Here is a 15920-nt window from a genome sequence, read left to right as displayed (position 1 = left end):
CACTGAAATAAAAGAGCTCATTCTTTATTCGACTCATTTACTCCTGAGTTAGAGCCTCGTTCAAGGGTGGTTGGTCCCTGAGTTGTTTTGTTTTGTTTCTTTAAATATTAATTTCCATAATCCATTTATTTCCCAAGGAACTACTTCTTGCAAACAAAAGGTTTAATGCTCCTCTTTTATTCCTGGTAACAAATAAGTTGTCTGAGACGTGCAAAAACCTCAGCAGCAGCGAGCCGTGTGCTGGCTGATGCCACAATCCGCACTAAGGATGTGCAGGGACAGGGGAGACGCATCCCCGAGGGATCACAGGTGCCACAGCAGCATCTCCCTGGAGGTGCTCACCCAAAGAAGGAGGGCAGCAAGCCCGGCCAACACTGGGAAGCCCCCACAACTCGGGATTCCAGTCTTTTGCATGGAGGCGTCTCTGACATGCCTTTTTGAGATGGAAGATTTGAGAGCCGAAGGCCAGGAAGCACAATAGAAGATAGACTGCTTGTACCTCATTGTCTGGAGAATAGATGGGCTGCAGGCTCCCAGAGAATAGGAGCTGCCACTCAGGTGGCTTTAATAGAACAGGCGGCAGATAGATTTCAATAAAAGAAATGAGTATAAATATTGTTAGCGGAGAATAGAGGGAAAGTGAAAAAGATCTTGTTTAACGAGTCACAGTGGGAAACTTTCAAGGACTTTTAAGCTAAAAACTCTTCACAATGGTGCTATAATGGATGGCTCAGGCGACTTGGCAGCTCTGCATAGCATCGGTGGGGTGAGCAGAGTGGGCAGGTGTCCCCGGAGCACTGTGGGAAGAGCGCAGCAGGGAGTCAGAGACTGGTTTGGGTTGGAAGGGACCTTGAAGACCATCTTATTTCTTACACCCTGACATGGACAGGGTCACGTCCCACTAGACCAGGTTGCTCAGGGCCCCAGTGCCTTGCTTTTGCTGTCCCTGGAGTTAATGCCAATAAATTGACATTTATTGTGACCACAGGCTGAGTGACCAGGAGATGCGGTGGCATCTGGAAGGTCTCTGCAGGTCACCTATCCCTGTGACTAGAGAGATGTGTGGCATGTGCCCACCTAATAGTAAATATCAGAGTTGTGTGAGATATGAGCCCCGAGGGTGATCTCAAGGATGCACTGAGCAAACGGAGCCACAAATGTGGGAGCTGTCTTAGCTCTGGCTCTGCATTGAGCAAGAAGGTGAAGAACATGCCTTTCCAGCCTTTGTGACGGCTCCATGTTGGAATGTGCCTGCCAAAATCCACGTGTCCTGACCCTGTCATCACGGGCGGCCAGAGATGGGCCCTTCAGAAATAGTCAGCTGTGCTCATGTCAGTACAAAATGAGGCCTGGGCGGGTCCTCCCTTGTATCTTGGAACAAAATTCAAGGCACCCTCAGTTCACCTATGCCCCAAAAAGTTGGAAGGGGAAGAAAAGCCACAGCACTGTATGGCCAGAGGCAAGGAGAGGCTCCCACAGTCCCAGGGAGGAGGGGACACTGATACTAGTGGAGGAGAAGGACTTTATGTCAAGGATTTTATGGCCACCCCTCTCCTTCAAAGCCTGTGCTGCCATGCACAAGGAGCAAAACTGGCTGTGAGAATTCCTCAAATCCAAGGTAATAAAGGGTCTGAGTAAGGAAAACATGATGTTTTCTCTCTGTTTGGTGACACCAGACACAACTGGTGATGGTTGCCACTCCTGGGGCATGAGGATGAGGAGGAACCTCAGACTGCGGCAGTGGAGTGAGCTCCTGCCAAGCTCCCACATCCCCTAAGCACCATGCAGTGCCAGGCAGCGAGTGCAGCATCCCCTGGGGCTCCGCACAACATCAGGCCATGGAAACATGCTAATTAACATGGAAAAGCATGTCAGAGGAGAGATTTCCTTCCTTGTCATCAGGAAACTTCAAAAACAGTGGCTTGGCCCCATGTAAGCACGACACAGACTCTGATATGCTGTGTGCCCGTTTCTGGGGAGACGGTCCCGCTTCTGAAGACTTGTGAACATGAAGAACAGGAGGTGTGGACCCCGTACCTCATGTAGGTGTGCTTCCTAAGTGGATTGCTCAACTAAGGGGGGGTCACAGATAGAAATGGGCTTGAGCCTGTGGTTCAGGGATGCAATATTCGCAAGAGGAGGAGAGGAGTTTTTCTGGGTCGATAGGGTAATCTTAAAAAAAATCATTTTTTGAATGATTGCTCTGGATGGTTTCCAGCAGGTTAATTATCCCTAATCTTTGTCCACTGGAGCATGGCAGCTTCAAGCTGGCACAGGGGGACTGAAAAGAGGGGGTGCACGGAGGAGAAGCTGCCCTAGCTGAGGTCATTCACCTGATCAAACAAAAATGGGGAAGGGAATTTCAGAAATGCCTGAACTTTGTTCCTTATGTGTTAACGAGCCATCAGGAGAGAGTAATAGTGGTTAATAAGAGGTGAAGCAGGTGCATCCCCCAGTTTGGCTGTGGCATGTACTGGAGGCAGCCTTAGTTCTTGTTTAACCACCCACCTGGGGCTGTGTCCTGCCTCCTTTGAGAGGGTTTTGTGGTGGTTCCTTTCTCCACCTCTTTCCCCTTCTGCTCTGATTCTGCTAAATCTCCTATCCTGCTCCCATCCCAGCAGCGCTTTTCCTCTCGCTGCTGCATGAAGGAGAGGTGAGGCAGGTCTCGGGTGCCAACAATTCTCTTATTACCTTTGTGTGTTTTATTTATTTACCATAAACTGTTATAGGATGGCCATCAGCACCGCATCGGGGTGACGTTTGAAATATATGGCTCTCGGGTTTAGTGCGTCACTCGGAGCCGGGAGTCTGCACGATGTTAATTTTTATTGCCAGAAGTAGCCATAAATTGATAGTTGAGAATTGCTGTAGGGACTGTAATTAACTAGTTACTATTTCACCTCCAAAAGGAGCAATGTTTCACGCTCTTACTTTTACTTATCTGGAATCAGCTGCTGTCAACATCCGCTGAAGCCCGTATAAAGATTTATAGACCTTGGAGGTAAATATTGACTAATGGGCAGCTTGGCTTAATGTTCACCTTGAAGGACAATAAATTGTGCTATTGATTGAAGCGAGATGTCAATATCTGCATTGTTGTAAACATTTTAATAAAATTATCTCCATAAAATATTCTCTTTCTTTGGCTCACCCTGGCCACTGGGATCAGTGCCTGGAAAATGCAGCAGCACAGTGTAGAGGGCAGGGCAGTGCTTCGGGATCACTGGTGGGATTTTGACCACTCAGAGACCAAATATGTTGTGGGACCACTGTTGAGGTTGTGTCTTTGGGCTGTAGAGGTGAAAATCTTGCAGCCCTGGGCAGCTGGGCTGGCTCAGCTTGATCTGAGGTGCAGGGAGTTTGTATGGACACTGGGAAGCGCCCCAAGGAAGGTTTTTCAGTGGCATCACAGGCAGCCTTCAGCCAGGGAAAGCTGTGAGCAGTGTCCTAGAGACCTGAACATGGCTGCAACAGTGACCCAGGGGACAGTGGCATGTAATTAATTTGGGAACATGTGTTCACTTTCTGGTGAGCTATTATCTTGTCAGAGGCTCAATGGAAGCAAATGGGGAGGAGGAGTCAGAAGGGAGATGAGTCAGGATGGGAAAGCGAGGAGAAGTGATGGAAGGAGAAATGCATGGAGGGAGGAATATGGATGCAGGAGGCATTTGCCCACACCTCATCGCATCCATGCTGTGTGGAACCCCAAGCACAGCTTGGCCATCTGTTGGGTTGCCTTGGTGCTCCGTGCCACACCAGGACCTCACCTCTGTGGCTCCTCCACTGCTGTGATGGTTAAACTTCCCCTTCTCTGAGGTTTTTAACAGAGATCAGCATGGCAAGTCCCAAATAGTACATGGTGGTCTGTGTGCAGCCTCCTGCTCACCGAGCACAAGGACTCAGGCTCTGCTTTTCCATCTCCCTGGCTCACACTGGGTTAGTTCATCATCCTTGGCTGATGAGCAAGGATTACACTTGTGCATCGTCCATGGCCATTCCATTTCTAGCCTGTATTATATTATTAGTATTAATAATAATAATGATGGGTGCTGGCTGTGCTAGTTTTCTAGCTCCTGAGGAGATGAGAGAGCTCTCCATTAATTCCCGCAATATTTCAGCTCCTAATTGTGCTCAAGCAGAGGCAGCCTTGAAAGTTCCCACCATCAGTTCAGGCAGAGAAGGACTGGTACCTCTGGCAGGGCTCCTGGAGCTGCAGGGCTCTGGTCAAGCCTTGCCCTGAGCATTCCCAAGTTTCAGGTGCTTCCAGGATTTGGTCCAACAGAGTGAAACAGCTTTACAGATCTGGTTTTCCTGCAAAGCCACTTGTATAGGAGAGGACAAAGGAATGTTGTGTTAGTCACCTGGTGTCACCTGCTTTACCAGGGGGCAGGGACTCTTTATGTCACCTAAATATTTGAGATGCTGTAGCTGGCACTAAGGGGGCATCCCTGGGCCAGAGCCTCTTGCAGGGATGGTATCCCTAATGCTATTTTCATCTGAGCAGGACTTACATCAGGTTGTGCACAGGACAGAAACTGGAGTCATCTCCAGCTCACAGCATCCTGTCTCAGTCCGGGGCAGGCTCTGTTTGGCTGTAGCCAAATTCCCAGATGCCAGACCCTGAGTCCCTGAAGTTCAAGCTCTGCCTCTCCATCAGCTGATTACGTGCACATATTTCAGACTTCAGTGCAACACAGGTACGGAGGAAACCTTCATCCCCCAATTTCCTGAGCTTTTGCAGGTGGAAATCTGACCCTCGCAGTTACTGTAATGAAGTCTTTTGCTGGGGAACAAAATGCACTCGAGCTGCTCCCTGATTAAACCAGGCACACAAATTATGGCTTGACTATGGCAAGTGCTAATTCTTGCTGTGTGTGAGCCGACTCTGGAACTTGGGAAAGGGCCTTTGGTAAGTTGGGAAACAGTGTTATCTGAGCCTTTGCACAACCCAGAGTCAGATTTGTGCACAGAGCATCTGAAGACCACCGGCTGTGTCCTTACTTTATCAGCAGGCAGCGCTGTGCTACAGAGAAGCTGATTCTAGGTCAGCCACAAAAAGGAATTTTTTTTCCCCTCTCTCCTTTTTTTTTTTGCAGTGCCGCAGGGCCGCTGGATGTAAAGCTGTAATTTTTGTGTCTCTAAAGGATATTGATTTTGGGGTAACGCCTTCATATCTCACCCTTCAGTTGCACTAAGTACTGATGAGCTCAGCGGTTTGCACCAGCAGCCACTCGGGTGGGAATTTCAGCACAGGGCTGAGGACACTGGAGGATGTCAGCAATTCATCAACAGGAAAACTCACTTCACTCCTTTGTAATGCTCACAGGGCTGCCTTCCCAGTTAGGTCAGCCTGGAAAGGTGGGATGTATGTGTTCATGCAAGGGGTCCTCAGTTCAGGGTGCAGTGGACGTGCAAAGTCCTGGGGATGCTGTGTGGAGGTGGCAGCTGCAAGGTCTGGTGCAGGGAGAGAGAGCCAAGGTGGGATTCCATCACAGCTGAGCATATTTGCACAAGTTTGAGTTGACAATAGTGGCACCTGGGACTGCAGCAGCAGGATCCTGGCAGGTGCCTGGGGTGCTCACAGTGCTGAGCTGTTCCAGGGCATTACAGGAAGACCATCAGTGCTGCTCGGGTCTTTCCGTGGTGGGTGGTAGAGTCTGACCACACTACTCCTGCAGTGTGGGAAGAGATGCCATAAAAGCATCAGCCGGTGGGATGCAGTGGTGTGTGCCCGGCTGGGAGCCTCCCACGTGTGGATTTTGCATGCATTTGTTAGGAGCAGGATACACACGGTTGACCGGTCAAGCACGGTGAGTTGTGGCCATCAGGTCACGCCAGCACAGACAGCGGTATCCGGGTGGGACGTGAGGGCTGGCCGAGCTCATGGCATCCCCCTGGGGACCAGGGACCTGTGCTTGGCCTCTCTGCCATTGGCACTGACTCCCAGAAACAGCTGTCCAGAGCTAATTTATTTCCTAATGCTGCAGCAATGTTAATTTATAAATTACACTGGTAATTCGAGCTATTATTAATTTCAGATGGTGTAGGGCAAGCCTAATTAAAATATGACACCAATTGCCACACATATGTACCAAGGACTACCGTTTAAAATTTATAGGAATATTAAGTGTGACACAGGGCTTGGAGATGTTCCGTGCGGTAATTACAGCATCCTGGATGCAGGAGATCCAGTGGGGAGATGTAAACAACAGGAAAGGGAGAAGTTGTCCCTGTTTTGGGACTGCAAAAAGTAATTTTTGCTGCTTGTTTGGGGGAAGAACCTGGGGAGTCTTGTGCCCCAACCTAATCCCGGCCAGCCAAGCACTGTATATTTTCCAGGAGTGTGTCAAAATAAACAGAGCTCCTGCAAGGAATGGGGGCTGAAAGATGCCAGAATGAAGAAAATGCCATTTATTGCATCTTTCCTGCTTTGAGTGGAACAAGAAGCTGCATGGCAGCCTGGATGGGGAAGAGGGGAACAAGTGCAGCCCACCCGGAAATGAACCTGGGATGGCACAGGGATGAGGTGTTTCAGTTAAAGGGAGGTGTTGGCACCACCACTAATGGGAATAGACTTGCTGTGAATTAATTGAAACTGAAAAATTAGAGAAGAGTGTTTATGTGAGCTGAGTTAGCCTGGAGGTATCTCCCAGCAGGGGGATGTGCAGAGGTTTGCTCAGGTAATTTTGCAGGGGGCAGGTTTGCCCACTTTGCACACCCTGAGCACCTCAAGGACATTATCTCCAGCAAGTGATGCTCTCAGTGAGGCCAGAGCTGCTGGGGTAGTCCAGTGTTTGCAGAAATCTTTCTAGCAATGATTTTCTTAGAATGGAGGGGCACAGGCACAAGGGCATTTCAGGCTGGGACCAGCAGGCTGGGTGTCCTAGTGCAGAGTGACATGCTCACAGATGGTGACCAGCCAGTGGGCAGGGGTTTGTTGTGCCTCCCCATCACTCAGGGCTCTCTGCCTCTGCAGCTGTGGGCTTCATCAGCGAGGATGAGTACCTGGAGATCACGGGAATCACGCGGGAGCAGTCGGGAGAGTACGAGTGCAGCGCCTCCAATGATGTCTCAGCGCCCGTCGTCCAGCGAGTCAAAGTCACCGTCAACTGTGAGTCCCTGGGGACAGGGATGGGGCTGGAGAGGGTCACCATGCTGCTCCACAAGGGAGTGGCTCTTGGAAGTGAGGCACACAAAGGCCCCAGAGCGAGACAGGCGGCAGCAGTTTTTCTGAGCAGGTGGTGTTTTGCCCTATTTTCCTCTTCTTTTCGAGCTCCATTTTTTTCCACCACCTCCTCCTCAGCTGTCTCCATCAACCTGGGTTTTCTGCCCATGGAGAGATGCTGTGCTGATAACCTCTGAGGAGAGGAGAGAAGTGAGCAGTAAATAGAACTTTTTTTTTTTTCCTCTATTAGAAAAAATGAGAGGAAGAAAGCAGCATATTTCATGTGTAGACGTACACAAAGACCTTCCTAAACCCCTCTCTGGTCACTCCATTAGCTGAACATGTAACAGCCATGAGTTGGGGGTCTGTTGTTTTTGGAAGAGAATCCCATGAACCTGAAAACCTCTGTATAGCAGCACCGGAGTGGCAGGACCTGAGCTCAGAAATGGGCTCAGAGATGATTTTGCCTCCTACCCACGTGCAGGGAGAGAAAGGAAATCTTGAGGAGCAAGGGGAAGGGATAGTGCCATAGTTGTTGTTTGTTTTTTATGTTGTTTGCTTTATTATGCATACTAGTAAAGACCTGTAATTCCTATTGCCGTATCTTTGCCGGAGAGCCCCTTACTTTCACAATTCTAATAATTCAGAGGGAGGGAGGGAGGGAGTTTACATTCTCCTTTCCAAGGGAGGCTTTTTCTGCCTTCCCTAGCAAACACATGTCTTGTAAACCAAGACAGATAGGAGTCCCAAAGGCTGCTGGTGTTCACCCCAGGTTTCTCCTCTTCCCGCAGACCCGCCGTACATCTCAGATGCAAAGAGCACCGGGGTGCCGGTGGGGCAGAAGGGCATCCTGCTGTGCGAGGCCTCCGCCGTCCCCTCCGCCGACTTCCAGTGGTACAAAGATGACAAGCGGTAAGAGCCTGGGGGGCATGACAAGGGGGAAGAGACCAACCCCTCGTGGGCTGCACACAGTGCCAGCAGCTTCAGCTCATAGCCCTTGGCACAGGTCTGGTTTGGACACTGAGGCAGGTTCCCCTGATAGCAGCAGATTGTGCTTGTCTGGGGCAAATCCAGGCATTCCATCAAGCAGCCAGCATCCACAGCTGGAACTGCCACCACCCAGGATCTATTAAAGGCTTTTTATTTAACTCATCAAATTTGTGGAGAAGGATTTTCCCAGCAACCTCTTTCAGCCCCCTTTGGGGGAGGATTGTTGCTGCCCATGCCTTTGTTTGAAGGTGTTGTGGTAAATCCCTGCTTGGGTGAAGCATAAGATCCAAAATGGATATTGGCAGTGCAAATCCAGGCACTTAAGAGTGGATGAAATCTCTGTCATCTCTTTAAATGCTTTAGCCAGAAGGCAGCTCTTGGAAAAGCAAAAGGAATGTGGTGTCAGTCAAGAGATGGGGTTTGCTATGCCCCAGAGACAGCCTGCCCTGCTTTGGGGTGCAAGTGGACCTTTTAGATCAACCTGAAACTTCTGTATCCTTCCAAAGCACAGGGACATGGCTGGGGAATGAGAAGTGGAGCAGCACAGCCTGGAGTAGGTCCCATTCTGAAGAAATTGCCTCTCTCTGACCCCAGGAAAAGTGATTTTAACCAATTTTTGTGTTGATTAGCCCAGGGGGGCCATGGTGTGGCCAAACACAGGACAAGCCACACCGGTCACTGATAAGGAGGGATGTTTTGGCCAAAAAAGATGCTCCAGAAGCTGGAGGGAAGTCTGGGTCTGCCTACCTCACCCGGTTGGAGAGGAAAGGAGCAGAAGAATGTACAAAGCTGCGGATGTTTGTGTGGCAGATGAAAGGCTCCGCTCAGAACTAGGTCAGATCACGAGGGCCTGCGGAGCAGCGGCAGGAGCGGGCTCAGCCCGCCTGATCAGCACCCAGCATGGATCATTATGGGAATCCAGCACTTCCCGTGAGGAATTAGCAAGCAAGAGCTGCAGGAGCTAAGCAGGACAGGGACACCAGTACAGGGAAGCCCGAGCACTTGGTTAATGCTTCAGCATTTGTGCTGGCTGAGAAGCCTCCCTGCTGTGGTGGGTGCCTATTGCAGCACTCATTGGGGACACACAGGAATGAGAGAAGAGGAAGGTCATGGAAGGCATTCTGCAGAGCAGAGAGGACTGAGAACATGAGAGGGAAATCAGGCTCTTCTGTCAGGTGGGAATGAGCCTTTCCCAGGCACAATAGCATCCCTCTCTCTGCACAGCATTTGGCAAGTCCCAGCACCATCCCATGACCCTGCAGCAGTGAGGATGCCTCTGGCATGGGCTGGCAGCTGGAGACCCAGCAGAGCAGCATCCATCTCCTTTATCTTTCACAATACCTTCCCCTCTCCCTCTTCGCCAAAGCTCCATGTCCCCATTCACATGCACAGCCAGAGGATAACTGGGCATGGAAAATAGCGAGCACTTCCCTTCCTGATGCCATCCCCATGACCTCCCTTTCCTCTTTTCTCCCAGACTGGCTGAAGGACAGAAAGGGCTGAAAGTGGAGAACAAAGCCTTCTTCTCCAGACTGACTTTCTTCAACGTCTCTGAGCAGGACTACGGGAACTACACCTGTGTAGCCTCCAACCAGCTAGGGAACACCAATGCCAGCATGATCCTCTACGGTGAGTAGGGCTGAGGGAATCAGAAAGGAAGGGGGAATGGCTTCACAGTGACACCACCAATGGCAGAGACATGGTGGGTCCCATGTCTTTTGGGGGAGATGTGTATTTGCTGCTGGTCCTTTCTGCCCTTGACATGTGGGCTGGAGCTTGTGGTGAGTCCTTGGGAAGGGGAGAACCTCCAAAGCTGCCTCCTGATTCAGGTCCAGTGTCTTCCACCATTCAGATGTGTTTGGCACTGTGTTTGTGACCTGCCATGAATGCAAAATTAGGACCTGTCTGCAGGTTTCCATCTTCTTGCTCTGATGAGTACCTAGGAGAGCCTCTGTGTGAAGGCATCCCCCTGTGTGGATGGGTGGGAGGAGAGATGCTGCTCAGGGTCATTGCTGCCCCATTCCCACATGAGAACAAACAGGCTCCCTGCTCCATCACCTTCCAGGTCATGTTTTCTGCTCCTGCCAAGCAAATATACCCTTATTGTAGATGCCAAGGGCGATGGGAAGGTGTAGAGGGCAGGAAGGAGGAGATTTGTACCCTGGTCCCTGGGCTGTTTTCCCTGTATGCTGGAGCTGGGATGAGAGCAATGCTGATGCTGCTCATAGATGGGAAGGGCTGTGATTGATTGACATATTTGTCAAACCTCTTAAGGTGGCACCAAAACCAGAGCAGGGGCTGTGCTCTCCAGGAGTCAGAAATGGATGACAGATCTCATCCCTGGGCACTGCTTGGGGATATTTCTCTGCTGGGCTTGGGTTGTGTGGTTCTTGCAGCTGAACCATACAGGAGAAATGAGGACTGGGGACCTCCAACCTCTCCCTGACATTGTCCTCCTCCTTGCCACCCAGTTGTGCCTGGTCGTCTCCTTGTCTCTTGTTATTTTATGGTCAGAGAGAGCAGAGCAGAGTGACAGATGAGCCTTCCTCGTCCTCACGTCCTGCAGGGCATTCTGTGCCCTGGCCATACAAAGCATACAAAACTCCTGGGATATGGAGCAGTCCCACAGTATGTTCTGGGTTCTGGAGTGTGCTGGGGAAGTGGGAGGCATCTGGAGACCCTGGGAAGTGCTGTCCATGTCTTACTGAGGGGCTGGATGGATTCCAAGGGAGAAGTCTCTTTAAGGACAGTAGGGGATGTCAGGCTCTTCCAGGGTCCATACCACAGCTGTGGCGTCAGGGTGGCACCACAGGACAGGCTTATCCTCCCCTGCCACTGGTACTGGCAGCTGTGCCACATTCCCCTGATCTGTTACAGAGGAGTTCATCCCATCTTGGAAGCTCAGACCCATTTGCTCCCCCAGTAAAGTCCAAGCTGTATGTGATGAAGGGTCACCTGTGCTAAGCCATCATTACTGTTGCTTAGGAACTATCTCAGTTCTCTTCCCTGCCAGCCTTCCTGGTAATCCAGTAACCCCATGTTTTAGGGATACCGATACCTCTGGCACTGCAAAGCCACTCAGGCCTGGCTCTGCCTGTGCTGCAGGCGTAGGCTATGCCAAGTGCCCAGCATAGCCCGAGCCACATTCTTAGCTGTGATGTTGCAGCCTTCCAATGTATTTGTGGGGTTAAATTCTTGATTAATGGAAGCCTTCAGTTTGGCATCTGCAGATCCAGGCTGGATGAACAGCCTAAAAGTAAAGATGACATCTCCCTGCTGAAGAACTCTTGGTTCTTTGGGTTCTAACCTATCTGTGGGACTCATGCTGTGAAGGCAGGGTCAGGTGGGAGATAGGGAAGCATCCCACAGAAGTCTTAAATTTATTTTAAAGCTTTGAGGTCTGACTGTGAAACCTGTCAGGGAGTGAAATCAGAGTCCTTTGACCACTCATAATTTCCATAAAGGCTGCATTGATTGAATTATCCATTCAGTCTTTAATAATTGAGTCCCCTTGGGAGGTGACAATTTCCTGAGGAGACTGTGACATGTGGGGTCCCTCATCTCCTGGTGCAGGGCTCCCCCATCTCCTGGTGCAGGGCTCCCCAGCACCCCCAGGAAAAACCCCTCCCCAATTACCAGGAATGTGATGGCCCCAGGCATCATAGGGCCGAGCTCACCCATCCCTAAGCAACCAGTGTTTTCAATCTGGGGATTAATGTGTCTTTATTTATCAACATATTTATTTCTTTAATGCAAGATAAGAGGGAAGTGGATGCAGTGGCTGCACTGACTGTGCATGAGAAATATCTCTTCTGTGAGGTTTTGGGGGACAATTTTGTGAGTGGCCCCTTTTCCCTGAAGCTGAGTGTTTTGGAGTTTTCCCCCCACACATGAAGTTTAAATCTGTGCAGGTACTGTGACATGAGCCTTTTTGGGGTTGTGAGAGAGGCTAATGTACCGTTCATCTTCTAATCCTTTTTTTAATCTAATTTTTCATGGAGGTCAACTAGTGCTTTATTTAACATGTAGCACTCGTTATTCCAGACCTGCCGTCTCATTCAGCGGCTCATTTGGTGCTGTCTGGGATGTGATAGAGTGCTCAGGGAAACCACATCATTCTGTGGAGTTGGGGAAAAAACCAACCCTCTGCTTCTCACCCATCACACAGTCCATGTTGCTCCCAGAGGCGGCTGTCAGGCCATAAATCTTTTTGGGATGTTGCAGGATTAGCAAGAGGGATGGGCCCTGAAGTACAGGGGAGAGCTGAACCTCCTGTATCCCCATATCCCAGCCCCTGTGCTTTGCCTTTTGCACAGGGTGCAACTACAGGCTTTTCTAGGTCTAAGGTCCCACATTCATCTCATCTCAGAGACGAGAGGACCATGGCCCCACCCCATGGCAGTGGGGTGTGATTTGGGAAACAGATCCCATTTCTACCCCATCCGCTGGTTTTCCCACCCCAGGTCGAGGGCAGGCTGAGGGAGGTGTCTCAAGCCTGCGCTTTCCATTGCCCTTTTGCCTTAACTGTCACTTGTTCTTTAATTTTTAGAAGAGACAACTACCGCTCTGACACCCTGGAAAGGTCAGTAATTTGGGGGTCCCCTACCATGTCAGTGCTTCCCCTGCTGTTCCCCTTGGGCCCCTCTGGCTCCCACCACAACTCATCTCAGTGGGAGCCACAGCACCCACCACCTGGATCTCCTGCCCCACAACCCCACTGCTTTCACTGGTGTAGGGATGAATTAGGGCTTTCTTAGCCACCCTCCCATCCTGTCCCCTCCCAGCCAGCCTACTGTGCCTGTCTGGTGATGGTCTGTGCCCTCTGCATGCCTGACCCCATCCCATGGTGTCCTGCTCCCTTCCCACTGCCAGGGCAAAGCAGGGATGTCTTTGGGCTGCTTTCCCAGTGCTACAGTGTAAGTGGCCTTGTGGCAGGTCCTTCCTCCTCTGGGATGCTTCTAGTGGATTTTTTATGGGATGAGATAGGGGTGGACAGGCATTTGGTCCCTCTCCTGGTGTTTTTCCTGGCCAGGACATCCTCCTCTCTGCTGTGCAATCTTACCATCTGGCCAGCTGGCTTGGTGTCATCTTGATTTTGGAGTGGCTTCATTTGTGATGAGTCGAGTGGTCAGTCCTGGGATGACTTGTAGATGTCTGTCTTGGAGATAGTGTGTGAGACCTGGATATCTGAGGTGTGAGGTGTCTGAATGTGCTGGAGAGTGTTACTGATGGGAAACCAGATGGTTACTGATGCTCAGTGCCCCAGTCAGATTTTGAAGTGAGGGGACATGTCCTGGGGTTTCAAAAGCAGTTGTGAATCAGACCTTGTGGTCAGCCCTGCTTCCAAAGGACATGAGCATGGATGCCTTCCTGAGGTCTTTTTCCACCTTAGTCTTCTCCTGGGCCAACTATTTGGTGGAAAAAATGGTGTTTTGGTGAAAGCCATTGGCTAAGACACCCTTCACATCCTTTCCCACAGTGAGCTTTGAACTCCTTACTTCTTGTGGTCCCCAAAGACAGGTGGGCTTGGCTCTTCTTGACCACCCTCCTCATCCCATCTCTTTGAGGTGGTCTGGGCCCATACTGAGCCCCACAGAGACACTGAAGGGGCACAAAACACCAAGTCCTCAATGTAGTGCTGCTGGCAGTGTCTCTGCAAGGTGGGCAGGTGGTTACTGTCCCTCCCAAGGGACACTAGAAGGCAACAGGGTGGTTGCCCTGGGGCGAGCAGAATGTGCTGGGCAAAAACTGTCATCTCCCCTACCAGTGTGACTGGAAAACTGGGACCACTTTGGAGGAGGGTGAAGGGGACTGGGGGAGGTCGGATGGTGGTGATGCACACAAAGTGGGCTTGGGATGGGGACTTCAGGATGAAAAGGGGCCGCAGAGGATCTTGTCCCAAAAATCAGCACTTGTGGGGACAGGGATGGCTGTTCCTATGTTCTTGAGATGGCACAGATTGAGGGGGACACACTCAGCGCAATCCCACCATGTGCAACACCACCGGGGCCCCAAATAGAGTGATTTATTTTGGTTTTAATCTTTATTTCATGGTTTCTGCTATTTGTTGACTTCGTGACCAACCACACGGGCGTTCCTGTCCCTTCCCACAGGCCCTGGAGCAGTGCACGACGGGAACAACGGCGCGTGGCGGCGAAGCGGCTGTGCGTGGCTGCTGCTCCTCCCCCTTGCCCACCTCGCCCGCCAGTTTTGACCCAAGAGCCAGCCCGCGGAGTAGCGGCAGCGACGACCACGGCCAGTGAGTGCAAGCAGAAAGGAGAGGAAGAAAAGAAGAAGAAGTGTTCACCGTTTCCTAAAATAATCATAAGAATTGAGAGAGTATCCGGCCAGGCCACCTGGGGGAGGGGGAGAGAGGAAAAACATGCAAAAAAAAAAAAAAAAAAAACAAAAAACCACTACGGGAATTTGGAATGGAGAGAAAAAGGAAAAAATTAATAATCCAAGGCTTCCTGCTGAAGATGCAATGCGACTGAGTCTTTTTCTTTTCGCCCTTTTTTTTTTTTTTTTCCCCTACCACTTTTTCCCCCTATTTTCGTTGTTCTCTGCCACGGGCCAGCGTGGAGGATGGACGGGGCCATCGGAGTGTGGCACTTGTCCCCTGCCCTGTCCTCTTCACTGCCGCCACCCGCCTGCTCCCTCCCGTGGGACCCTCCATCCAGACACACCGGTTTTCTCCTTTGCCAAGAGTTCCCCGTCTTCTCATGGACTGTGCTGCCATTTGTGTTTCAGAATATATATACATATATATATATATATCTCCATGTATACATATATATATGTATAGATATATAGATCTTCAACAGTTACCACAACACCACGAAAGGAAAGGGAGGAAGGAGACCGGCGTCGAGCCACACATTCATCGTACCATCCGCGGACATCGTGAATGATAAGGGATTCTGAGTCATGGTTGATTTTATTAATTGTATTTTCTGATATGAGCCTAGAACTCTTAGTTCCTAAAAAACAGAAATGCAAAAAAAAAAGAGGGGGAAAAAAAGAAAAAAAAGAGGAAAAAAAAACAATCTAGGAGAGGGGGAGCAAGCGGAGAGAAGTTTGTTTGCCTAGGAGGCGACCAGCCAAGGAGGTTTGTGAGCCCAGCGAGGAGGATGAGGAGGAGTCCTGTGCTGAAACACCCCCAAAACCGGCCCAAAAGCGGCCGTCTGGACAGTTCCTGCCGAGGGCACAGACGACACTCGCCGCGCGATGAGGTGGAGGGAGATACTGAATCTTTTTATGGGATATATATATACAGTATATATAAATATACATATATATATATATATAATTTTCTTTTTTGTTAGAGTTCTAGCCACAGTTCCCAGCAGGGTCCTTCCGCTGCCATTACTGCATGCTGTATATGGAGTTAGGTGTGTATCGGTTCTCAACGAGACAAGCATCTCGGTCCACACATCCCTGAACCCCCTCGCCTTTCCACCCTCGGGTCACTGGGGACAAAGGGTCATGGGGGACCAAGACCCCTCTCTGTCACTTTTTGCCGCATGGCCCTGGCCTTTTCGCGGTGGAATAAAGCAAGCCGAGGGACAGAGGGAGATCTATATAGCTCAGTTTTATATTTTTATATATATATATATATATAAAAAACAACACAAAAGAAATAAGAAAAAGAAGACGAAGCAACCGGCCCCTGCCGAGGCGAAGGACCTGTTGCCTCGCCGTCCATCTCAGTGGGGGTTTCTCCTGCAATTGGTTTTCCTCCTTCAATTTCCTTTCCTTCCCTGCG

The 15920-nt window shown here is 50.3% G+C and overlaps 1 protein-coding gene across 3 annotated transcripts in view; it reads left to right on the top strand.

Moving 5' to 3' along the window:
• Positions 1–15457, top strand: part of LOC121340818 (protein CEPU-1) — a 356426-nt gene extending 340969 nt beyond the window's left edge. For 2 of the 3 annotated variants that reach the window (XM_041413820.1, XM_041413819.1), the window contains 5 exons: positions 6977–7111; positions 7957–8077; positions 9633–9784; positions 12705–12737; positions 14269–15457. In XM_041413820.1, coding sequence (XP_041269754.1) covers positions 6977–7111; positions 7957–8077; positions 9633–9784; positions 12705–12737; positions 14269–14369 — 542 coding nt within the window. In that variant the 3' untranslated portion in view covers positions 14370–15457. The remainder of the gene's footprint in view (positions 1–6976; positions 7112–7956; positions 8078–9632; positions 9785–12704; positions 12738–14268) is intronic. The other variant, XM_041413821.1, reaches the window with a different exon arrangement.
• The last annotated feature ends 463 nt before the right edge of the window (positions 15458–15920 follow it).

Source organism: Onychostruthus taczanowskii, unplaced genomic scaffold (assembly GCF_017590055.1).
Source record: "Onychostruthus taczanowskii isolate IOZ18803 unplaced genomic scaffold, ASM1759005v1 scaffold43, whole genome shotgun sequence".
In the NCBI taxonomy this organism is placed as follows: Eukaryota; Metazoa; Chordata; class Aves; order Passeriformes; family Passeridae; genus Onychostruthus; species Onychostruthus taczanowskii.
This window is presented reverse-complemented; position numbering and strand designations above follow the sequence as displayed.